This window comes from Rhipicephalus microplus, chromosome 8 (assembly GCF_043290135.1).
Source record: "Rhipicephalus microplus isolate Deutch F79 chromosome 8, USDA_Rmic, whole genome shotgun sequence".
NCBI classification, from domain to species: domain Eukaryota; kingdom Metazoa; phylum Arthropoda; class Arachnida; order Ixodida; family Ixodidae; genus Rhipicephalus; species Rhipicephalus microplus.
Genome location: NC_134707.1, coordinates 71,324,533 through 71,351,322, shown reverse-complemented (window position 1 = coordinate 71,351,322; position 26,790 = coordinate 71,324,533). Strand labels below are relative to the sequence as shown.

Here is a 26,790-nt window from a genome sequence, read left to right as displayed (position 1 = left end):
CCGACCCGACAGGCAAGATGATCATGGATATGTGTGAAAGGCTTGATTTGATCATTTGCAACAGTACCGAGAAGTGTGAAGGGCAAATTACATGGGAGGTAGGAAGGCTGCAGTCGACGATAGATTATGCACTGATGTCACATAGGATGTATAATAGGCTCTGGAGAATCCACATAGATTAATGTGGCTCCAGAAGTCTGGGTAGTGATCAAAAACGTATCAAGATAAGTTTTGGAAGAGCAGTATTAGTGGGAAGGAGAATTGATGAGCAACTACAGGAAAATTTTTATTCAGAAAGACAAATAGAAATAGCTACTGAACAAATTGAGAACGTATTCACTTAGTATAATGAATTAGTGTAGATGTAACTAATCTAATCAGACTGTTTGAGCTAGAGATTGCTGAGGCACGTGATGAGTCACCCCGGAAAAGAAGACACAAACGAAAGAGTTGGTGGGATGAGCAAGTTAGGAGAGCCATAGCAAAACGTCAGGAAGCCTCTAGGGAACACATACATTCTAAGCAGCTGGGTTAACCGACAGATGATATTGGAAGAAAAGGGAACACCTTTATAAGCTGCAGACGGGACGTATCCCTTCTGATCAATAAAATGATTAGTAGAAAGGGGGCTCAGTGTCTGGCAGAAGTACAGAAAAATTATAGAAATGCAGCTGCGAAGTTTCGGAATCATCTGAATTCCATAAGTAATAAGACGAGCCTAGAGCAGAAGCTAATAACTGCAGCTCAAGGGCCTAGGCTAGAAGGGGGCGAAGCGTTTGAATATATGGGAACAAGGGTGACACAAGAATTTCAACAAAGAAATGCCTTATGCACCACAATATACAAGGACGAATAAATTGACGAAAGGGCTCTATTTTCACGAGAGTGGGAAAGGGCTGAGAAGAGGGTTCCTAGCAGTACATCAACAGGCCCATATGGCATTCCAACTATTCTGATAAATACCTTGGGTGCCAAGTCTAAGCAAACTTTGAGAGAGGCAGTGAGCAAAATATTAATCGATGGTGAAGTCCCGATGAGTCCCCGATGAATGCAAACTTAGCAGGATGCGCATTATTTATAAAGGAAAGTGGACAAAGCGGACATAAGCAACTACCGTCCTATAACAGTTACATCAGTGATGTACAGGCTGGCGATGCAGAATATAAAGGAAGGACTGCAGGCATGTATAGATGATGAGGCGGTGCTGGCGGAACTGCAGGTTGGGTTTTGGAAACACAAGAGGTTGGAAGACAATCTGTTCTCACTGACGCAGTGAATAGAAATAGCAGAAAAGGAACACAGGCCCCTGTGGCTAGCATTTTTGGATATCAAGGGAGCGTACGTTAGCGTGGCTCAAGAGGACTTGTGGGGAATACTGGACACAGTAGGTGTGGAAGATCGAGTCACTAATCTTTTAAAGGATATGTATAAAGGTAACAAGGTAGTTATAATGTGGAAAAACAGGTATTGAAGCCCACAGGGGTAAAACGAGGGCTTACGCAGGGGTGTGCTCTGTCACCCTTGCCATTCATTATGTATCTGCAAGGATTAAAGGCCAAATTAGAAAGAAGTGAACTTGGCTGCAACCTATCTTTCGTCAAACAAGGAAAACTCAATGAACAAGCACTACCAGCATTGATGTACGCAGATGATACAGTGCTAATGGCCGACAACAAGGAAGATTTGCAGAGATTGATGGACATCTGCGGTAATGAAGGAGATAGGTTAAATTCGAGAATCAGTAAAGAAAAATGAGAAGTTATAATTTTAATCATATAGAAGGTAGTGAGCTTAGAATACAGGAGGTCACGCTAAAGATAACAGATAAATACAAATATCTGGGCGTAAGGATAAGCATTGGCACCGAGTACCTAATGAAACATGAAATATACGTAACGACTAAAGGTAACAGGATTGCAGCAGTGTAGAAAAATAGGGCACTGTGGAATTACAATAGGTACGATGTTTTAAGAGGAATGTGGAAAGCAGTCGTGGCTCCTGGTCTGACGTTCGGAAATGCGGTCTTGTGCATGAAAGTAGTAGTTCAAGCAAAATTAGAAATTAAGTAACGTGGAATAGGTAGGTTTGCCTTAGGAGCACACGGGTGTACAGCAAATCAGTGAGTACAAGGTGATATGGAATTGGGGATCATTTGAGGGCAGGGAAGCTAGCAGCAAGATAAAGTTTGCGAAGCGATTGAGAGAAGTGGGAGAGGAGCATTGGGCTAGGAAGGTATTCAGCTACTTGTGCATGAAGAATGTCGATACAAAATGTAGGAAGCGAAGCAGAAAATGGACGGGTAAATACTTAGAAAACAGCAGGGGGCCAAACCAAAAAGAATTGTCGATTAAGAAGAAGGGGAAGGAAGTGGAGATCAATATGTGGAGAATTGGCATCATTAAAAGTCCGCACTAGAGATCCAGGAACGTTTAAGCAGGAAATTGTCAAGGAAAGCATCTATGATGATACTCGGGGTAGTTCTCTACTGTTTGAGGCGAGGACGGGAGTGTTGCGAACCAAGATATATCGGGCCAAATACGAAGAGATAGACATGGTACATTGCGTGTGGAGAGGTGGAGGAATTTGCCGAACACTTGATAACGTTCTGTAAAGGGCTTCACCCTATAGTACAGGGTGATGGCGCAGAATGTTTCAAAGCACTGGGGTTTAGGGACAGGGAGGGCAAAATAAACTCTACGCGGGTAGAATTAACTAGAAGGAGGTTATCCGATTGGTGGATAAAGTCAAAACACGAGTGAAAAATTAAACCTTTACTGCAAAGTACCAGTCTTCCACCTCACTATTTAAAAAGAAACAAAAATGTATCAAGTTTTTGGTTCATTAAGTATTACGGCTTTGTGGCGTAAGCCACCACCTGATCTAAAGGGTACAGCCATATCAATCCATCCATGCATACATCCTCGCCTTCCGCACACTCCCCGCGGCGCCCCATGCTGCCGCCTCGTTCATTCGACCGCACCCGCCGCTCGCTATACCACTGACTCGTCGGTTTACGTCCATGCAATAAACGGGACGCGCGCCTAACGTGCACGTTAAAACATGTCTCTACGTGTCACCTACTAGACCGACAGCCACCATTGCTTCCTGCAAGTCTTCCAGCGCTCACCACAGCACCCGCGTAAGCGCCACACTACGCGTGACGCCACTTGTGCTCAATGCTGCTGCGTCGCATCCCATAAGACTATCTTCGGGGAGATGTTCCAAGTTTTATTTCGTCACATAACGGCGAACGGTCAAAGAACCTCTGTGCGCAGTGACAAATCAACGAAAATGTTCGGAGCTACGCAGACTTATTAACTAAACCAGATGGAAGGTTCGCAAGGTGCATTACCTGCCGATTTTGAACTTCTGTGCTCTAAAGACTTGTGCTTTATATCTCAGGCCTTCTTTTAAGGAAAGTGTTCACTACAGAGTACTTATGACTCTCAAATTTCTCACACGACCTTGCTCCTCTTCATTCTATTTCCCACTGCGATTATAAAATTGCGCTCCAGCAATCGAAAGCACGTACTTTTTGACCAACCTCTACAATACCATGCTGTATTACTGGGCTAAATTTTGAGCCACAAATATATCTTCACATTGATGGTAGGAGAGTGAGTTAAACTTGAACTTAAACTAAAAGATTGTGAATATTTCTCCTATTTCACACACTTACAATCAAATATCAGTGCCGAATCTTTTCTTTGGGTGTATGGTATGTGCAGCATAAATACTGCTATCTTGCCACAGTTTGAAACATTATTTCAAAATTATTGTAAAAAATGTTCCAGATGTCTCACTTTGCCCCAATCTGAGGGGCAAAACGATGCGCTGTGTAGGGCAAAACGACAACATGAGAAAGAAAAATAGTTTTTTAGTTTTTTTAAGATAAAGATTTTAAGTGCACTATGTGGGCCCCTATGCACTCTTAAGCCCCGCCGTGGTGGTCTAGTGGCTAAGGTACTCGGCTGCTGACCCGCAGGTCGCGGGATTTAATCCCGTTGGCGGCAGCTGTATTTCTATCAGCCCGTGTGCTTGGGTGCTTGTTAAAGAGCCCCAGGTGGTCGGAATTTCCAGAACCTTCTACTACGGCGTCGCTCACATTGATATGGTGGTTTTTGGACGTTAAACCCCGCATATCAATCAAAGCAGTCTTATGAAGCCCAGTCTTTAGATTTCACGTATTTTATCTAGAGAAAATACGGTGTTGTGTTGTTCTGAAACTCCTTGTAGATCAAACACTATGAGTCTTTCTTTTTGCTAATGTTGACTTTGGTTCAACGTTTGCACCTCATTGGGCTGTTCAACTATTACAGGCTAGACATGTTTTGACTTAACTTCTTCACGTCTTTTTGCCGTTTTGATGCAGAACAACTCAGGAGTTTCATGAGCTTTAACTTCATCCACCGGGCTTTTTCGGGCAATAGATTTAAATCTGTGCTCGATTCTCATTTTCTAGCACTTGTTTTTTTTTTAGAGTATTGGAGAAACCGTGTTTTGATTCAATCACGAGACGTGTGTGTGAGCAATTTGACTTGCAGATCCCGCCATTTTAGTGCGTCTCTCGAAAGCTTCTTTGGAGCACGGAAAAAGTTCTTTGCAGCGTGAGTGGAGGAAGTCATGACCTGATTGACAACCAGTTCTTCTTCATGTTGTTTCATTCCAAGAAATCTCTATATAATATTCTGTTGTGTTCTCGAACTTTCCTAAACAAATAGATCTACAGCAAACTCGTCACGACTTGCACAGTTCACCATTTTAACAACACCAACTACCCGATTTTATCTGTCAAGCCAGGCATCGCCTTCTGACGAAAGCCGTCGGATGTTCTCATCCTCCCGTGGGTGATGTCATAAAGCTGCGACCAATCACAGGAGACGGCAAGACTTGCGAAGGCGGCCGCGGTTTTTTTTTGCAAACTAATGTTATTTGCATTAGCTTATGCAAATTTTTGACTTGATTTTTGAGTTCACCGAACGAAATTACGTGTCATCAATTCATGATTTTTTTAAGTGTTTCAGTGTTCTTTAATGCAACAACCAGAACACACTAAAAATTCTTGTCAGTACTTCTTTGTCACCTAAATGGAAAATATTGTTGCCTGGTTAAGGATGCGACAAGTTTAACTGAATGAACGCAACAACTTTGCGAAAGTAGCCTGCCAGCATTTTCTTATGGCATGCTGCGTTCATAGAGCCGCTGTGAACGCCCAACTATATCTATTACATCTCTTTGAAACGCATTTCTTTTTGTAAATATTTTCCTGTGTCATTCGACAATGAAACTGAGTCGAAAGTGAGCACTATAATTTGACTTAAATCGTAACACTTAGCGCTGCAGTTATTGTTACGGTTGTCATAGGGTAAATCCACTTGGTTAAAACAAGCTATAAGTGTCACAGATGACAGTATATACAGGAACTCATTTCACTCGATGAACGGGACCAGTTACTGTCAGAATGCTGTCTTGGCAAAATGTAATATTTCTTGTAATTTAAAGTGATTATGGCGTTTTCTACTCATGCTCTTACTTTCAATACCTTTTGTGCGAGCAGTACGCACTGAAGAAATGGCTCTCAAACGCATGAGAAATAGATGGCATGGAAACAATATGGGTAAGTGTACTTATGTTTGCCTTATATGAACTGGGAACCTTGAGGAAAAGGCGTATACTGCATACAGAAATTTACGAAAAGTTTCAGGATACGGTTTGCTATATCACACGAAGTATTAATAAAAATTAACACACAAAACTGCCAAAGAATGTACTGGGGACGTCATCATCACGTAATCAGAAAGAGCTTAACGGGGACGAAAAGAAAACACGCTGCTTGCAGAGTTCATTGATATGTGGGGTTTAACGTCCCAAAACCACTATATGATTATGAGAGACGCCGTAGTGGAGGGCTCCGGAAATTTAGACCACCTGGGGTTCTTTAACGTGCACCCAAATCTGAGCACACGGGCCTACAACATTTCCGCCTCCATCGGAAATGCAGCCGCCGCAGCCGGAATTCGAACCCGCGCCCTGCGGGTCAGCAGCCGTGTACATTAGCCACTAGACCACCACGGCGGGGCTGCCTGCAGAGTCTTGAACCGCCACCTTCGAATACGCATCTGATGCTCTGCAATTAGAACTGCAGTGGTGATTATCTCCACTTTCATTTCATTAGGCATATCTGTTAATATAAAGCTGGAAAAATTTTTAGTCAGCCCTGATGGTAGCCATAGTAGTCAGTGTCGAACATGCTTTTCCTGCCTGCTGGCATCATGTAGCGACTAATATTTTACAATTATGTAGCGACTAATCTTTTACAATCTTACCAACGATCACTCGCATACTATCGCGAGCATGCCTTCAAGTCCGCAGGTGCGAGACACTCGCTATGTATCAAGGAAAGATGGAAGGCTTTAATGGTGTGGTTTCGCCCCGCCGCGGTGGTCTAGTGGCTAAGGTACTCGGCTGCTGACCCGCAGGGCGCGGGTTCGTATCCTGGCTGCGGCGGCTGCATTTCCGATGGAGGCGGAAATGTTGTAGGCCCGTGTGCTCAGATTTAGGTGCACGTTAAAGAACCCCAGGTGGTCTAAATTTCCGGAGCCCTCCACTACGGCGTCTCTCATAATCATATAGTGGTTTTGGGACGTTAAACCCCCCATATCAATCAATGGTGTGGTTTCTTTCGCTACAATTTTGATACCAACGCTTCGCAGGTGACAGTATTACACTTATTCTAAAAACTATTTGGTGCAGACAGTGCATGCTTGAATACGATATAAAACGTGGTTATCTCTTCAGCAAACAATACTTTTAGCAAACATTTCTTGATTTTTTTATTGGGTGCATTGCTGCACGAAGTGGAATGACAAAAATGATACCGCAAGTCTGCAGACCTTGCCGCTTTGTAGACAACCCCTGACTTGATGCCATGTTTTGTCGTAACGCAGACTCCACCTTTTTGTACGGTTGTTCGTTAAACAGTAGGTGTAGCAAGCACTCCGAGAGATTCTTACTTTCGCCAAACTGTCGCTTGGCTGCATAGCACTCTTCTCTTGGTTATTTAAAGCCCAGAGCTTGCCGGTGTAGGCCTAAAGTTCTGTTTAATAAACATGTAAAAAAGAAAGCATTGAAACAGAACATGCTTCGTTCCAAGGCTGCATTGTAGAATGTAATTCAGCAATGCGGTGATCGATAAAGCAAACAAACGTTGCTACAGAACGCGGCTGCCAAAGTCATGTATTCTACGGTAAGAGGGAAATGGTTATGACGTTGTTTGTCAAAACTGACATGGATGCAGCAAAAGCAAAAAAGAAGATTGTAAGTGGCCCGTTCTCAAATATAATGATGCAAACTGTCGCAGAGCTAAATATAACCGTATATCTCGCAGAACACCATATCGTATTGTGCAACCTTACTGAAATTCAAGTACAAATATGGTTGAGGTATTGGAAGCGCCTAGTATTGATATGGGGCTGATTCTGTGAATGTGAGCGATAGAGATCCGAAAACGCGAGCGGAAACGAGAGTCCTGAGTTGTATGTGCTCGATATAATGAATAAAGATGACTTCAGTTAGTGTAGCAAATCTAGCTTCCGACGTCCTCGAGCGCGAGTATGAAAGAAGACAGGCGTAAAGGCAGTGAGTGACAATGAGCCGATGTCGAGTTTTCATACAAAAGGCCATAACATCCAGAGTTCCCCTATTGCCTGCGTCTGTTTAAAATGCACCGTATCGCGCATGTTTCTGGCGTCGGTAATGTCTAGAGGTGATTTAGCAGGAGATAAGTAGGTTATTGCTCCTCTGCTGGCTCAATCGTTTTCCTATCCCGTCTTGGCTCAAATACGATGCGCAACATCGCAAGTTGTAACTAAATCTGCTAAAAGTTCACAAAGCGCAAGTTGCGCTTCTTCTCTGCAAGTAGTGGCACATCACAGGTAGGAATGTCAGCCACATGTTCGTTAACATCGGCTACCTTGAAGAATGAACACGCCGGCTATATCTGAGCAGGCATACGTTGTCGAGGAAAATCACGAACCTGACACATTTTTACAACCAACACTACTCGTCTAAATCACTCCTTTATCTGCCAGGTCTACTCTGTTCTTCTGAATAAGGATCATGGGACGCTACATTGGGCGCATACAGCCTTCACCAGATATTGCATGCTTCAGTTTTTTTTGAATTTTCAGTTAAATGCGTTTGTTGTAAAAAAACAGTATTGCTTTTGATTAGTTTTTTGTGGTTGTTTTGACAGCGGGATATGTATTTGTGACGACAGCTGTGGCCTGAGGCACTTACTGCGTTTATAGGCTGCAAGACTGCTGCGTCGAGGCTCCTGCAAGCATATCACAATGTGTGTCGTTTACTTGGAGGAAACAGTAGCTGGGCTGAGAGTTAAACACAGCCTATGCGGCAAGATGATTGCTTTGGTTTGCAACATTTATTGAATTGATAATCATAATATAGCAGTGTCTAAGGTAGTATCTAATAATGTATAGTAAACATGAATGTATTATCGAAATAACAGTATCATTTATCCTTTGCAAAAAATAATTGAACGAATGACAATTATGTAGCAAAGAACCAACGGCCTGGGCAAGCACCTCGACGTGTACAGCAACCTGGTCCAAAACGAGGTCAAAGTACGTATGACTTGGCGTGTTTTACCCACTCAACCTCAAATGTATTTAGAAACGCACGCATATTCATGAAGTTAATGATGATGAAGGAGCTTCTTCTATAGGTTAAATCAGGTAAACTGTGAATCCTGTGTGCTTCTGTACTCTAAAAAAAGAGCGAGTAAAAAGGGTGTCTTTTTGTCCCACAACAATAATCGTCATCTATATTACGTTCCATCCTTGCGCTATCGCCCCGCGCCCGGTACATTCCGGTCACGATCGACATGCCCATTATCTGGGTTACATTGCATTCCCGATAGGAAAGCGGCTAGCGCTGAGTTTTCAAGAAAGGAAGCGCACGCAAGCCTGATGACGATTATTGTTGTGGTACAAAAAGACACCCTTTTTACTCGATATTTTTTAGAGTGTGCTCAATCATCATCATATGAAGACATGACACGAAAGTCGAGGGCTCACTGCGATGCTTGCTGCCTCAAGGCAGTGCGGCTAGAACGCGTTTTTACTGCCTTAGCAGCGCTAAACACCGCGTCTTTTAAACGCGTTCTTGCAAAGCCAGAGGATCTCAAATTACACAATGTAGAGGAAAATTCGAAAAGGCGATGCCTGTACAAGTGCACCTGATAGTGGTGGTATGCTTCTATGAATTGCGTGAGAAAGCGTAACGAGACATCCGTGTACCTTCGGCCTCGCGGGCCCTCACCACAGCGTCCTAATCTCAACGAACCCGCATCGCATCGGTCTCGCGAGTAATTATCGTAGGATGCTGGGGGAGAGCCCACGCTGCTGCTGCATTTCTCTTATTGCTGCAAATTTCTTATTGACCCCACCTGAGAACCTTTCACATATAGCAGGCATGTGACATGGCCATATAGACACGTGTTCATTTCAAAATTTCTCAATCAAAAATATCAGTTCTTGGCAAATTGATCAAAACGTTCGAGTTCACTGCTCAGCCAAACCTAGCATGCTACCAAGAAACGACGAACTTTTAAATCACAATGTGCATACTATTGTCATTATTAGAAAAAAAGTACTTTTGGTTCGAACGACAATCGCCAATCATTGCTAAGCTGCACAGGTGAATGGGAGGTGTGGTTCAGTACTGGGGCGGAGGGCATACCTATTGTTAGGTTATAACTTACTATTGTACAATTGGAGTATCAGTTGTTGACTTGACAAGAAGTTGTAAGTCCTTATTGGAAATAGCGACATCAATGTCGTAAATCACGCCGGTTACTACATCACATCCCAAGGGAACATGAGAGCGCACCTGGTTGCCGTCCAAGTCAGTTACACTGCGCAGGCCGCCCAATGCGCTTGCGTGCAAAACGTCCACAGCCAGTATATTCTTTCTGGCGTTCACTCTTATGTCCGTGATCTCATTTGGCACGAGCGTTTCCAGAGACCTCGACACAGACTGTCTGTTAAGGCGTTTCATGCTCACGGTAGGAAGTGCAGGCAGAAACAAGATGGTATAAGTGTTCGATTTTGGCGCTTCACTTACAGTTTCACTTACAGTTACAGCTAAAGTCAGAAGGCGTCGTTCACGTCGACGTCGGTCTTCAAGGACGCCCGCTACCTCCTCGACACGTTTGCGTGATCCCTCATCAGTACCACCTCCTTTGCCTCCCAGACCAAATGCCGTGGGAAAGGCTGTAAAGGACAAAGCCAGTGAGCATACCCTAACTGCGACAGAGTGGCCTGCACTTCAAAGGGAAGCAGCATCAAGCGAACCGAGGGAGCTTCATGACGGCCAGTCCGCGCTCCCGGTTCGAAATCTTTCCAACCAAGACAGGCAAGTGACTGCAATCGTCCTGGTTCGAGATCTTTCCAACCAAGACAGGCAAGTGGCTGCAATCGTGCAATCATTAATTGCCACGATTCGCACGCTACTGAGCAGCATACAATCTCCGTCTGCTAAGAGTGCACTGCAAATACTGGATGCACTGAATCCAGTTCTTGCTAACTTCGTATAAGCACAATGGCTCAACAAAATCTCATCTTCCGCACTGAAGTTAAAAGTGCGTCGATTTTTCAGTGGAATGCCAGAGGCATGAAGTCCCGTATCTCGGACTTTCGCCAATTTGTTCGGGCCAATGAATTCCCTATACTTGTCATATGTGAACCAAACGTATCAACGCCTTATAGATTATCCGGCTATGAAGCTTTTTGTTCAGCCGCTTGCGAAGAACGAAGCAAAGTATTGTTTACATTCGCACAGACTTGACTTATCTTTCCCACCCAATAAGTTCAAATGACGACAATCAGTACGTGTGTCTTCGTGTGAAGAAGAATGCAGTTTCGTTCACGCTTATTGGTGGATATATATCTCCGTCATCGCGATTTGACTGCGACAGATTAAAAGACATCCTAATGAGAACCGATGGGCCTTGGATCATCACCGGTGACTTCAACGCCCATCACATGCTTTGGGGGAGCACTAAGATGAATGCCAGGGGCCGGAACATTGTTACATTCGCTTCCGATTACGACCTTTCCATCATGAACGATGGTACCCCCCCATATCTGCGGGGTCTCACGTATGGCAGTTGCCTTGACCTGAAATTGGTGTCACGGTGCTTCGCTCACAAAGTGGTTTTGCGATATTGAGACTCATGGGAGTGATCACATACCCACCTACGGGACGATCAATGGTATCATAAAAAATTTCTCTTCCGGTGTTGCAATTGGCACTGACTGGTCGATGTTTGCATCGCGTGTTGAGAACGCTTGCCAAGAAGGCCTCTCCTGCAGCCTGGAAAATACCATAGCGGAAGCTATGCAAGCGTCCAAATGTAAATTACCATTTTCGTCTAAAATAACACAGTTTGACATCGAACTGGAAACATTACGAGCTATACGAAGGCGTGCTGAACGACGCACAAGATCAATTTACGATCTGAAGGAAGCAAGGCGGCTCCAGAAAAAGATTCAACGACGCATTTACAAACTAGAGAGCGAACGCTGGAAAGCATTCTGCGAATCTCTAGACCCTCATAAACCGCTGTCATATATCTGGAGAACAGTTCGTGGTCTTCGCTCCTCTCCACAACAACGGCACCCTTTTAAAGCTTTGGCACTCCATCATGGAAAAACAGAACCTGAGGTGGCTGAAGAATTTTGCACGAGAGTTGCCGGGAATATTATGAACGAGAGCATCGACGCCGTGATCGTTCCTGAGACGCGATTACCAGAAATGGACATTCCGTTCACCATGGAAGAACTGGAAGGTGCGTTCGACGCTTCTAAGCGCATGTCATCGCCAGGTCCTGATGGTATTACTTATAGTGCGTTGGGACACCTTGGACAAAAAGCCAGAAAAGAACTTTTAACATGCTTCAACAACTCCTGGCTCAGCGGCAGTGTTCCCCGAGAATGAAAAATAAGTCGATTAATACCACTTTTGAAATCGGGAAAATCACCATTGGACTTGACAGCGTATCGCCCTACTGCCCTCGCAAGCTGCCTCGGAAAAGTGATGGAAAGAATGGTTCTATTTCGTCTCGAGTGGTACTTGGGGCGATACACCAAATACCCTTCTTGCATGGCAGGCTTTCGTCGGGGCCGCTCCTCCATTGACTGTGTCCTTGAGTTATCGACATTTGTTCAACAAGAAAAAAGTCGCAAGCGCATATCAGTGGCACTCTTTCTTGACGTGAAGGGTGCATATGATAATGTAGCTCACGATGCCATCCTCACTTCTCTCGCAGCAATGGGCATTGGTGGTCGAATGTTTCAATGGATAAAAGATTATATAACTGGCAGGGGTTTCTCTGTACAAACATATGAGGGTACAACTGCCCAACATTACACCTACTGCGGAGTACCTCAGGGAGGTGTTTTAAGCCCCACATTGTTCAATGTGGCCCTCAATGGTCTGGTGAAGGTTCTGCCAAAGTCGGTGTGCCTATCCATATACGCCGATGATATTTGCCTCTGGAGTGCTGCAGTTACTCGCCCTCAGGTGCGTGCACGAATACCGCGGGCAGCAACCCTCACAACAGCCTACCTTCAGAAACAAGGCCTAAATATATCAACTGTGAAGTGCGCGTTGATGGCGTTTACACGCAAACCAACGACGCCATACCCTGTTTACATCAATCGGCAGAGTGTCAAATATGCACGGACGCATCGTTTCCTGGGCATAATAATCGACAGAAGTCTTTCGTGGAGCCCAAATTGTGCGTACTTGAAGAAGAGACTGCTATCTATTGTGCATATCATGAAATTCTTGTGCGGTAAAGCATGGGGAACTTCTGTGGCCTCCATGCTACAGCTGTACAGGGCCCTATTTCTGGGTCTATTGCGCTACAGCTTGCCGGTACTGACTAACACTTGCAAATCGAATACTCATTCGTTGGAGAGTTTGCAGGGTCAGGCACTGCGTATCTGCATAGGACTGCCCCGATGCGCTTCTACTTATGCCACAATCATGCTTGCCAAAGACCATCCGGTCAGGACATATATCGTTGTAAATTGCCTCAGAGCGCACATTCGACATGCTAGCCGTGTCCCCGACCACCACTTGGCCCTTCTACTTTCCGGAAGACCACGTGCTACATTTTCAGACGTCATGGCCAAGCACCTAAACAGAATTCCATCAGGATATACGCCAGCTTCGAGAACGGCATATCCTTGGTGGTGCCTCGACCATCCACAAGTACGTCTAGAAATTCCGGGAATGAAAAAGAAACGCAGTCATTCCAGAGTAGCATTGAAGCAAGCAACACTGCTATTATTACATGAGTTGTACTTAGACTGAACGCAGATATACACTGATGGGTCCGTCTCATCCAGCAGCTCATCAGGTGCCGCTGTAATTCCGGCTGCAGCAATGACAATCAAGTTAAAGTTGTCGCATATGACTACATCTACGGCTCAGAGCTTGCTGCTATAGGGGCTGCTTTACAATATCTCGTTCAAGAATGTCCAGGAAAATGGGTCATATTCTGTGATTCGAAGGCAGCGCTTCAGAGTTTGCAGTCCGCCATGCGTAGGAGGAGTCGTGACCAACTGGTACAAGAACTAAGACATTGCCATCATGAAGCTCTAGCACGAGGGCATGATATTATATATCAATGGCAGCCTGGACTTATCGGTATTACCGGAAAACAATTAGCCGATGATGCAGCCCGCTCAGCCCATGAAGAAACCCGTGTAGTCCCGATTCCTCTATCAAGAAAAGATGCAGCAAGACAACTTTACCTGCTGGCTCGAGATCTCACACGCACGTTCTGGTTGTCTACCAGCTTCCAAAGGTGTCAATTTTATGAACTGGATCCTTCGCTCGAGCTAAAGCTGCCATCACAACTTTCCCGCTCCGATGCGACACTGTTATGCTGCCTTTGGTTGGATGTTGCATTTACAAAGGTGTACTCCTTTCGCATTGGTATGGCAGACACTCCTACATGCGACTACTGCGGAGCTGAAGAGACCATCGAACACGCCCTGTGCAGCTGCGCTTGCTACGACACACAGCTATGCCAGCTCCGGATGGTTTTGAATCGACTTGACCCCGGACCATTTTGTGTGCAGAAGATACTAGGACCTTGAGCATCTGCCTCAGTTGCGCAGAAAGCAACTAAAGCACTGCTACTTTACCTCAAGTCAACAAACCTGAGCGACCGCCTGTAGACTGTGTGTGCTCCCCGAGTGTGCTCGTGATTGTGTGTACCTTCTCATCTTTCTGCAACCTCTTTTCTCCCCTTTATCCCTTCCCCAGTGCAGGGTAGCAAACCGGATGTGCGTCTGATTAACCTCCCTGCCTTTCCTTGCATCTTTATCTCTCTCTCTCTATCTCTCTACTATTGTACAAAATACTAGGCTTTACTTTGATGGTGATTCTACGAATAAACAGAAGACGAGGGGTCGTCTCTTTCGCTACTTCAGTTTGCAGACATCAATAAATCTGCTGCTACCATGATAGGAAATATCAGCTCTTATGTGCAGTTCTGTAGCCTATAGCAATACTTTTCAGCTGCGTTTGGAGCCATAGGCAGTGAATGCACCCGTTAAGTTTATTATAAAAATGAAATAAGTGTTTTGCTGTAACCAAACCCTCCGAAATCCACAGGTGTATTGCGAACTCACTGGCAGGCGAAGGGCGCATGCACCATGATATTTTTTTTATCGCGCAACTGCGGCGGTGCCGCAACCTTCGCGTCTGTGAGACAGGCAACACGTAGTGGAAGCCTTGCTTGGCCCTAGTCTTCACGCCGATGAACTAATACTCTATGTCGTACTGAATAGGAATGTGGAACTCTGGTCAATAATTTTCATTTATTTGTTATTAGTGTACTGAATACAGTTTTGCCGACTTGCTAAAATATTTCAGAATATTTTTGAAAGGATTAATGAAAGATAGGAATCAGCCCCTTATTTCCAAGTTCTCTATTTCTACGTAAAATGGCTTTACGCCGAAAGTTTGTTCTCACCTCTTAGTATTGCCATAAATTCTGAGCCTAAGCGGCCCTCATGTTTACGGTGAACATGACCTAATTATGCGCAATGAGGGCGTCTTGGATTGATGCATCGAATAGAAAGCTACTACCACAAAATATAATATATTAGCAAATTTTGTATGAAAGAAAAAGACTGATGCCTATTGGGACTATTCTGATGGAAACGGAAAATTAATTTACAAGCCTCGTTTACTAAGTCAACAACGTTCCCTATTCATGCAAATATGGGATGAGAACGCAATTATTCAGCTACACAACATTAAAGTATTCATTGGCTGGACACATGCAGAGTGTTCTTGCTGTAATTTACAATGCGCTGTGATTTACATGCCTTTAAGAAAAAACCCTTGTCAGGATGAGTAACACAACACATTATCAGGGCTTTTATTCTTTTTTGAGGAATATGAATATGAAAAGATTAATTCAACTGAAACTTGGTGCTATGAGTGCTTTCTGCATTGTGCTTGTTGACATTGATGCTGATGATCTCAGATGGATGACGCTCACCCACAAAGGGGGATGGGCCAATAGGCGGGCGACAGGATATGAAATGAAACTAAAATGAAAATAAAATCAATCTGAACAATAAGTTTAGAGATGAAACTGCCAATAAAAAAATGGTTGCAGAGCAAGCGGTTAAACCATCTGTTGTTCCTGACAGACATAGCTACGAATTACAAACTAAAGAGCTGAAAAGGTTGCGGTTCACTAGCACGGTAATCTTTTACTTGCATTGATGCAGTCAAACACGGTGGAGCAGATATCCCTGTGGCAGTAACCAAATGAAGTGCTGCCAAGTAATAAAAGTACTGGTACATTTACTTATATTCCTAACTTCTGTAACGGGGCTTTTGAAATTTTTTTTCCCTGTGGCACGTTGACGAGAGGCTAATTCTTCTACTTGTTCACCTGTGCTTGTAAAACTTCAAGACATTTTGTATGAATATATAATAATGGTAATGAGCTCTATTTTAATAGGTATAAGGTATCATTTTTGTACCTGATTCATTTTCTTTCAGAATCACGTTTTCAAGGAATTGTCAGATTTCTGAGACCTGGTCCAAGTACGTACTTTTCTCTCCCGCTAGCCTATGAAACCATATAATTTCTTGCATGCACTCCTTTCACAGGATTTATGGGCTAAATAGACAGTTGCAAGACACCTTTACCCCATCTGGGTCAATTATTTGTTTTGAGATATTTATTGCGCCTTCTTTACAATCCACTTCTGTCGAAACATCAGTACTAGTATATTGAGAGTACAGTTGCCACAACGTGGGCTGACTTCATTTATTAAATGACGATGAACTCTCAGCACTATCCCAGGAAGTAGTCCGCACTACTGGCAACTCGCACTGCAATTATTTCTTGTCAGCTGTTTGAATGACTCAAAACGTCTGGGAAGTATGCATATTTATCCTTCAAAAGTTTTGTATACGCGTATTGACAAGGTCCAAGTACGTAATCTTTTCTCATTGCACATATTCCTTACAAGATCACCCAATGGCAGGCTGACCTCATCGCCCTATGATTTGCTATTCTCATGAAGAAAAGTGCTGCTGTTCAAAGGCTGGTGGCTAAGCGGTGTCCAGTGCCCAAATTGGCTTACGTGCCACAATCCGAATTTGGTACTAGTTATTTTACTGTTGCTGGCTACTTCAGCCCCACGGCAAAGCCGCGACAGATGAGTGCTATCATCAGATCAATCAGTTAGGAGGCACCACTGCCAGCATGTATCTTCTGGGATTGGCGTTGGCCTCGCTCACGCAATTCCGGGCTCCCAGTCTTCCTCGCAGAAATTTACTTTAAGAGAGTCGGTGAAAGCTTCTATCAATCTTGCTCAAATGCAAAGTACATTGTGCCTATTATGAACCTCAGTACTTGTGCAAATTTCCGGCTTTTCTTATGTGAAGCTTCCCCACCCAAGAAGTGTAGAGTTGAATCAGATCAAAGAGACCGACATGAATAATGATTATTTATATCATGACAGGATATATTCGTCAATTAAAATGGACTCAATGTAATTTAAAACATAAATATAACAATTCTAATGTTTCCTAAACAATATAGTTGGTTTTATTCATGTTTTATTCGTACCTACTGGCTAGAGATGACACAGGCAAACATGACACTCGCAGTACTCCAGACTCCATTTGAGACGAACACTTCTTATGTACATCCACGACAAAAAGTATCCAAACTACGAAAAGGCGTGGTGCAATCGCCATATGCACCTCCTTCTGCAGAGTCATTCTGCTTTCAAGATCAATGGCCCGGCGTTAACACGGAAAGCACTTGCATGACAGAGTTTGTCATAGCAAGGTAAATATTATTATCTGGAGTTTACCGACCCAAAACAAGCACGTAATTATGAGAGACACTACAGTGGAGGGCTGCGGAAATTTCGACTACTTTAGCTTTTGTAACGTACACCCAAAGCTAAGCCCACAGGCATCAATTTGTGAGGTTTCGGTGGACTAGGCGTGAAGACTGAGGCACGGCAAAACGAGAAAAACGTGCTTTATTCGAACATAATGAAAAATGTGCCCTCCGCGATGAAAGCGGGAGCAAAAAATATTCTTGTGTTTTCACAATGTAAGACTCGACATGAGGTGGCACGTAGCGCTTCAGTTCAGAGACATCCACTACTTTGTTTTGCCGTCGATCACAAGGACCTTGATCAGTTACGCCGTTTACGAAAAATGTGACAGATGTTTACTGGTCGGTGATTTGATATATTCCTTTGAGGTTGGGTGCCCACTTTTCAGTTCCATGTGGTACAGGCTTTGAGCGCCGCATCCACACAAACTGGCCAACTTGGAAGGAGTGGTTTTGATGGGACTGATTGTACGCTATTTTGCGTTTGCCTTGTGCTTCCTCAGTATTGCCTGCTGCTGTGGCCCGGTTCTGAGAGAGCGTTAGGAGACGGTCTTGTAGGGTCCTCACTGTGGCGGGACAATGGTGTTGATATGGGAGCTTGGGGGCGTATTCATAAAGTAGTTCAAATGGAAAAAAACAGCTGCTGGCACATAGCATGTGTCAATTGCAAAGGCAGCTTTTTCGAGTTTGCTGTCCCAGGAGGTCTGGTTTGTTTAACACAGCTTACGAAGAAGGATGACTGAATTTCAATTGCTTCTCTCCACAAGACCATTGCTGGCTGCACAGTATGTGACCGAGTGGTGAATCTCAGCACCATGCATGTGCATGAAATGTTTAAACTAGTGAGATTCACAGGCTGCGCTATGGTCACACATGCAGTCATCAGGACAACCAGGGCAAAATAACACAGGCTGTATATGCGCGATAACTCCCTTGGGTGGTGCTGAATTCACAGCCGCTGGGACAATGGAACGCGTGGGAAAATCAATGACACTCCAATTGTATTTCTTTTCTGATGCAGCTGGCATTCTGATGTGATCAAGCGCAATTAGGGCAAAAAGAACATGTGACCCTGACATTAGACCCATTTTGTCAACATTTTTAGACACTGGGCGGTTGCTGCTTTGACAGATCTGGCACGCTGCAACTTATTGATTCACGGAAAAAACAAGGTCTGGCCACCAGTGTCGTTCTCTCACTTTTGTCAGCATTCGGGTTACGTTCATGTGGCCTCCGCCATAATGAACAACTTCCAGGACAGCCTGGCGCATCTTTGCTGGCTTTACAAAAGTTTGAGCACCTGAAGTCACATCCCTGTGGAACAGGATCTCGTCAATAATGGCTAAGGTCATGGACGCACGATTCTGAAGATAGCAGAAAGAGACGAAGATTTTGGCGCTGCTTGTATTCTCCTTGCACAGGTGCGAGTGACTGTGTCTGTTGGTAATCATGATATCGTGTCAGAAACAGTTTTGATGGCCTGGATGGTGCTGCAGCATGAAGTCGGACTTTGTAAGATCCATCAGCATGTTCGTAAAACGACGGGACGGCCTGATGTTGGCTGCCAAGCATGCAACAGTCCAGCTATCAGTCAAGAGGCAAAGCTTCTTGCCGAGCAAGTAGTGTCGAAACTTGATGGTAACGGCCCAGTGGACACCAATACAATCCCGAACGTTGCTATGCAACTTTTTCTCTGCGCCGGTAAGCGCGACTTGAATATTCGATGACGGTTTGGGCATCTGGGTCAAAATGGTTCAGTACTGGTGCCTCCGCTAATGCTTTGCGTATTTGCTGGAAAGCCTCATCGCAGTAGCTGGTCCATGCAAACTCCTCAGATCGAATGAGAGTCTGCAATGATGATGGCATCCGAGAAAAATTCTTCACAAAGCGGCAACAGGACTTGGCTGTCTGCAGCCATGACAAAACTGCTTTGCTGTTTGCAGGCTGTTGGATTTTTACGATGGCTTTGACTGTGGCAGGGTCTGGCTGCCTGCCGTTTTTGCTTAAAACGAATCCAAGAAACTTGATAGACTACAAAGCAAACTTGCACTTGTTGAGGGAAACTTTGAATCCACTATCCCGGAGTGCACCATGAACTTCACCAAGTAGCCTAGCAAACTCATGAAGCATTGGCGAAAAAAACCAGAACAACATCCAAGTACTCCGCCCACTGCACTCTGGGCAATGGGGCAACAAGTTGGCATAAATAAATTGCATGGCCCGCTGGAAAGCGGTAGGTGCCTTTTTAGCCCTAATCACATGAGAGTCTGCATAAACGTGCGATGGTGGGTAAAAGAAAAACAGTTTTTGCGTGGTATTTTCAACGAACACAAACTTGCTAGTAAGCAAACTTTAGGTCAAGGCAGGCGAAGTACTCTGAACAAGCAATGTCATTCATGATATCATCCGCATGTGGAAGTGGCTGTGCGACACTCGCCATCATCTTGTTTAGGGGCACATAGTTAACACAAAGGCGGGGGAAAAACTAAGGTCTTAAGTGGAAGAATGATGCCTTGCTAATGAAGTGTGCTTTTTGGGCTTCAAGAAAATAGCGGTCTGCAAAAGAGCAAGAGTAAGGGGATTTGCTGTAGGGCACCGCATCGGAAAGGAGGTTGATTTAGTGCTACACACCTTTTTACAGACCTAAGTTACCCTCGCCACGAGTGAAGACTTCAGCATGCTTCGACGGAATGCTCTTAATTTCCCGTTGTTGATGTGCTGGCATGTGGCTAGTGATCAGGGCAAGGATGGGTCAATGCAAACCTCAGTTGTTGGAGAAAAGGTCTGCTTGCATTCGGAATATGGCTGTTATTGTTTGAAACATCATCTTGGCAAAATAGTGCTAGCCATGGGTGTTCATCTGGGCCTGTGAGTGGCATTCACTGGAGGCCTTCTGGGCTGTGATGTCCAGATACATGGTAAATGAAGGAGGAGCCCTGGATCATAACAGCATTCGACACTCTAGGCAACAGTCGTTCATCGCACTGCACACTTGTTCTGGTGGTAGAATGGCCAATTTCAGTTGGCATGGGTGGCTGGAACACTAACTGCGCGTGACACACAGAGAACCAGTCTTCACCCAGCATAAGTGACACGGCACTTTTATCAGGGCGGTGGCTTCGACCAAACCAGTGATTGATTCCACAGAAACCTTTAAGCAGATGGCACCAGCCGGAGCTACTGTCCTTCCTACCACGACCACTAGATGGGGTCTTGTTCAGGGCACGATGGGCAAAGAACTGATCAGGTGACGAGAAACAAGTGCCACTTTAAATCCACTGTCGGAAAATGCGTAAAGTTGGCATATTCTATCAATTATTGCATTGACAAGAGCACACTGGACAAGCCATTTATCAAGGGTTTCGGAAAGGCTGCTGTGTAGAGTTGGTGAAGGATGTGTTGCAGATGGTGGCGCAGTAGCTCTAGATGGGAACTTGGACGCAAGATGTCCCTTTTGGCCACACTGGAAGCACACGGCTACGGTCAAGTCCTGGCCAAGATGGTAGACAGAAGCATCATGAATCATGGAGATTGTGAGGTACCGATCTTCTTATTGATTTACTTTTAAAGCCGAAATTCGCTGCGTCGCTCTTGTGTACCTGAACATTCGTGCACTCTTCACTGTGGCGGGGCGCATCTGGCCTTGGCGTTGATAACTTCGCGCTTGAATACACTGTGCGGGAGAGTCAACGAGACGAGTGGCTCAATGTTTCGTCAAGTTGCCTTACGATGTGCCTACACACGGTAACGATTTCTGGTCGTTGTGCTGCAATAGTATTGGCTAGGTTCCCGTCGGCAATGCCCTGAAGGGCGTACTCAATGCGCTGAGTGTCGGTGAGAGTGACTCGGCATCCCGAAATGAGCTTCGAATCTGCTAGAGAGTAGTTGACAAGGTTCTTTCCGTGCGCTTGCACGCAACAAGTAACAGCTTGTTGCTACTGCAGCAAGGTTTGTTTGGCGCTGAATTAATCTAAGAAAGCTGGCCTGAAAGCTTCCCGGGTGGGGCACTGACGGCCAATGACTGCTTTCCAGTCCGAGGCTGCTCCACGAAGCTCTCCTAGAGCAACAGCGAGTAGGGTTGAAGGCTCGCATGAAGCTAGGTTTCGGGTTCATTCCAACTCTTCAATACTGTGGGACACTAAAATGCCGCCGTCCCCACTGTAAGTATTAGGCAATATGGACAGGTCTGGAAGAGTAGTGCCTTAGACTGGGGCTGCAGCGCGTTGTGACAAGTGAAGGAGCTCTGAAGAAACCCTGTCAAAAACTTGGTACTTTGGGCTGCATCGAAAGTTGGTGGCGACGTAGTGCTTGTGCCCGGGCTGGGCGCTGAGGAGTCTGGGAGAGGCAACGCAGGTGTCGTTGGGTGATTTTGGGTGATATCGTCGAGCAGGCGATTGATAACTTCTTCTTTTGGCCTGGCGGCGTCCAGGTTTCGGAGGATCAACTCTTCACAGAGAAAGTGCGTTTTAAACCCGGCGAGGTCCTCAGGCATAGCCTCGATCCAATTCACGAGCGGCATGGCGTTCACAACAAAGCCGCAGAAGAGTCATGAGAAGTAAAAAGGCGGGCAAGTCAAACCTATATGGTTCAAACCCATCATGGGTTTGACCAGCAGGTCAAACCCATCGGGCGGGTGGTTGGGCGTCAGCACGACTGTTGGTAAAAACAAATGGCTAAGGCACGAAATGGTTCGGACGCAGCAGGTGAGATGCGTATCAGGCGGCGGACGTTACAAAAAGGACTGGCGTTGTGCGACCAGTCCGTTGGTTAACTTCATGAGGCGGGCAAGAGGCGACGTGTCAGGCATGGTTTGGGGCCGGCTGCACCATTGTGATGGCTGGGTGCGCTCTGCATGAAAGCTGACACAGGGTAAACCCAGAGGAATGCGCTTTATTTGAACATAGTGAAAAACGTGCCCTCCTCGCCGAAGGTGGCAGCGAGCTTAACGAGTCCCAGCTCTCACTAGGGCCTGCAGTTGAGCTGCAGTCATGGCACCACAGGTGGCGCTAGTGATTATCTAGGCTGCTACACTACCGTGCGTGCGTATGCTCACAAATTATCTTCGCCTCCAACGAACTTGCTGCCGCCGCAGCCGGGTTTCAATGCCGTGACCTTTCGGTTAGCAGCCTAGTGCCATAACCACAAGACCACTACGATTAGGCTGTCATAGAAATGTCATCGGTAGCAAACAGCTCTTCCCTAAGTGGCGTGAATGCCAATTTCAGCTTGCCCCAATATATTCGTACACTTTTCCTCACGGTTGTGTATGGCCACCCCAACTTTGACGTCAAAGTTATGAAACATCACAATAAAGACTCGTTTTAAGACACAAATTCACCGCAATTTGAGTTTTATATTCATGTTTTCACCCTCAGGCTAAAACACATGCTCTAAGAAAGCTTTACAAGTAAATATTCGATTACCTTGCTACGGACACTTACCTTTGTAATTTTAGGTAACCTGTCGGTCACGCGTAAAACCATGGCCTTGCGCAAACCACGCCCAATAGCTTGGGCATTGTTGAGATTGCTTTAGAATCTTCGTGTAGCGTCCGCCACCTGATACGCCTCTCGCCCGCTTCGTCCGAGCCATTGCGCGCCTTTGCATGAGTCGGTAGCTTACGGGATGTGCCACACATGTTCGCAGGAAAGTTTTGATTACGTATACGACGAGATTTTCACGTCATTTATATCATGAGTCGCTGCAGGTATTTTGTCAAACGCTTTTGTCTTCCCATAATCAAGATGGGAGCCGAGAGTATGTGTCTCTCGGTAGTGGGATAATTAGGGTGAACAGTGGAAGTGCCTCAGACAGGCTGGCTGGCGTTTCGCTAGGAAGACCTATTTTTCTCAAAGGCGCCTTGTCATTCTAGGCGTGTTAGTTTTAAAGAAGTTAGTAGTAACGTCATCTTCTGCTGGTGGCCCTGTTGATAATCATCGTCTGAAAAGAATAAAAAGCTATAAAGCAGAAGAGGGCAGTCCTCGTATCATGGATATGTGAAGTTTAACGTCCCAAAATCACCATATTGTCACGGTAATAAAATCACTGCAAGTAACAGGGTAGCAAACAGCAGAACAGCTTGGATCAAGCTGCGCCAGTTCGTTGTCGTCTTTTCTGCCGACTAAATCCTGCGACACGAACAAGTAATGATGACACTAGCCACGCAACAGTCAGAAACCCACTACATGCTCGTGTCATTACTCCCCCTCTCAAAAATTATCGACTTGATGCTTTCAATTGCATGAAGGAAAGAGCAAGTCTTCAGCATGAGTATTACGGCTTCATCTTATCCACGTGGACAATGTACGGCTGGGCACCACGAAGGGAGGACTGCATGCTGGGCTCTGCGATAACTTCGTAGTTTACATCGCTGACGCGCTGAAGAACCCGGTAAGGGCCGAAATAATGACGCAAGAGCTTCTCATAGCGGCCGCGTTGACGTACGGGACTCGAAAGCCATACTTTTTTTCCGGGGTGGTGGGTGACCTCTCTGTGCCGAAGGTTGTACCCATGAGCATCGTGTTGTTGCTGAGAGCGAACGCGCAAGCGAGCTAGTTGTCGAGCTTCTTTGGCTCACTGCGCATACTGGTCAGCATTTTCGATGGTGGTCGTAAATGCGTCAGGTAAGAGCTTGGCGTCTAACTTCGTAGTAACTTCGCGGCCGTGAAGCAGGCGGAATGGTGTAAATCCTGTAGTTTCTTGCACGGTGGTGCTATATGCGAAAGTTGCGAAAGGGAGGACACTGTCCCAGTTCTTATGGTCTACGTCGACGTACATGGAAATCATGTCTGTGATGGTCTTATTGAGCCGTTCTGTTATTCCGTTAGCTTGTGAATGGTAAGCTGTCGTTCGGCAATGTACGGTGCCGCTTAGTGTCATCACTTCTCCCTGTAGTTGGACAGTGAAGGCCGTGCTTCTGTCTGTTAGAATCATGGCCGATGCACCATGGTGGAGGACGACAGCATGAATGAACAAATCCGCGACATTGCTTGCCGTACCGCGCTGGAGTGCTCGTGCTTCACAATAACGGGTTAAATAATCAGTCTCAATTATTATTCAGCTATTTCCCACTGAAGATTTCGGAAATAGACCTAGCAAGTCCATGCCGACTTGTTGAAATGGTTCCCGAAGTGGCTACGCAGGGTGTAAAAGACCAGCAGATTTGATGGTCGGAGTTTTGCGACGCTGACAGTCTCGGCAGGTTTGCACGTAGTGCTTGACCGTACGGGACAGTTTGGGCCAGAAGTACGTGTAGCGAATACGTGCTAGAGTACGCATGAACCTCAAATGCCCGGAAGATGGTTTGTCATGACACGCCATGCTACACGCCTTGCTAATATGGTACGCCTTGCTTATAAGATTATGAGAGACGCCGTTGTGGCGTCTCTCATAATATATACTTCTCTATTATGGCACACCTTGCTCTTTCTAATATGGCACACCTTGCTAATATGATTATGAGTGATGCCAGAGAGACTCCGGAAATTTCGACAACCTGGTGTTCAGTGCTCGCCTCAAGTTAGGTGGTATTGCACTCCCCTGCTTGATAGTTTTTTTTTTTCAGACGAGGATTATCAACAGGGACACGTGCCACGACCAGGAGATCATGTGACTACTAACCCTTTTAAAACTAACACGCCAAGAATGACACAGCGCCTCTGAGAAAGACAGGTCTTCCTATCAAAACGTCGGCCAGCCTGCCTGAGGCACTTCTACAGTTAACCTTTGTTATCCCACTTTATATCCTATACTAAGTTACGTCTACCCATTGTTAAAGGGGCGATCACGAGAGCAACCAGGTGGAAGTGGCTACATAGGTAGATTCGTACATAGAAGTGCTCACAGTGCCTGCAGTCTACTAAAAAATGCCTCACCCTTAAAGGAAAGCAATGATCCTTAGAAGTGAAATCTGCAACAAAAGCATAACGTTTTCGGTACCATTGTCGTGCAAACTATCGCTTTGCAATATTTTTGAAGTCAACAACGTGCCATTGACCGCGCCTCCCTCTCAGGAGAATTCATATTTTGCAACACTAAGCTTCCCGGGAGCATAGAAAGTGTAGTCTACTTTTGAAAATTTTTGGGCATACCTAAGCACCTTTCTATGCAGGGCTACTTTTTATATTCTACAATGAAGAATTTTCATATTTTATCCTAATATTGTTGTTACTTCGTCAGGATTGAGTTACATTATGGCTACGAAATAAGGATTTTTAAATTGTGCTCTCCGTGAAAACTAAAGAAACAGTCATCTTGATCGGTATGACGTCTAAACGCTTACTCTGCGTATTATCTATGAGAGCACTGACAAAAACTTAGGCCATAATATGACACAAGTCACTAATACTTGCTGTGCAGCATCGCACAAAAAATGGGTTGTACTTGTGAAAAGAAAGACATCGATGTTGTATTGCTGCGGCTGAATGACAGGATTAACATTCATTGCACACTGGGCTCAAACAGCGCAAGGCGTATGTATTCGGAAAGATATTTTCAGCCTATGACTCAATTCTTCTTTTTCTTCCTTTTAGGAAAATGACTGTAGTACTCACCATATCGCCACACTACTCTTGTGAGGAGCATTCTCCAAACTGGAAAGCTGTATGTAAAATGACTATAGGAAACAGCAAATTGTAAGGCCATCATGATGACATAATATATCCTTCATTTAAAAGGCCAAGTGGGCGTCAAAGAAAACATACTTTTTAAAGCTGAAGCAATGCGCTCAGCGTCAAAGAACGACTACAATTCACGTTAAGACATAAAACTGCTTTATTGTGCTAGTCGCCACCAAAAACCACAGATGAGCTCGTCGATGTATCAACAATTGCCTCAGAAGAAGTTACCCCCCAATTAACGAATAAACTACTGGACTGGACATGCCACGGCGAACCTGTTTCGAGTGTTTTCTTTACGCATCAATTGTTTCTGCAATTATCGGTACTGTTTTGTGCCTGAATAGGTATTTGTGATCGCCCAGTGTATGACGTCGTTACTTTGATGAACTGTGAACACTGATCATCTGTTTTCTTATGAAATATTTGTATATAAAAAGTTAAGCAAATGAATTCTACAGTTATCCATTTTTTTACTAGAATGGCTCTACACGTCCTTTGTATGACAATACTACATCGAATCACTAATGGAATTGCTAAACGTGCCTCCAAATAAAGTACATTCAGAAGGCCTGAGAACAGGGCCACGATGTCGTAACTGAGAACTTGCATGGTGATGCAGTAGCTCGAGCCTTTACAGATCACCAAGAGAGCCCGAACTCTGCGATAGAGTACCCTGCAATTCCCAGACATTTG

The 26,790-nt window shown here is 45.1% G+C and overlaps 1 protein-coding gene across 1 annotated transcript in view; it reads left to right on the top strand.

Moving 5' to 3' along the window:
- The window catches only part of LOC142769146 (uncharacterized), a 54,524-nt gene extending 28,153 nt beyond the window's left edge, over nucleotides 1–26,371 (top strand). Inside the window, exons 4-7 of the mRNA XM_075872097.1 lie at nucleotides 5,558–5,617; nucleotides 8,577–8,642; nucleotides 16,120–16,164; nucleotides 26,011–26,371. Coding sequence (XP_075728212.1) covers nucleotides 5,558–5,617; nucleotides 8,577–8,642; nucleotides 16,120–16,164; nucleotides 26,011–26,018 — 179 coding nt within the window. The 3' untranslated portion in view covers nucleotides 26,019–26,371. The remainder of the gene's footprint in view (nucleotides 1–5,557; nucleotides 5,618–8,576; nucleotides 8,643–16,119; nucleotides 16,165–26,010) is intronic.
- Nucleotides 26,372–26,790: the final 419 nt, after the last annotated feature.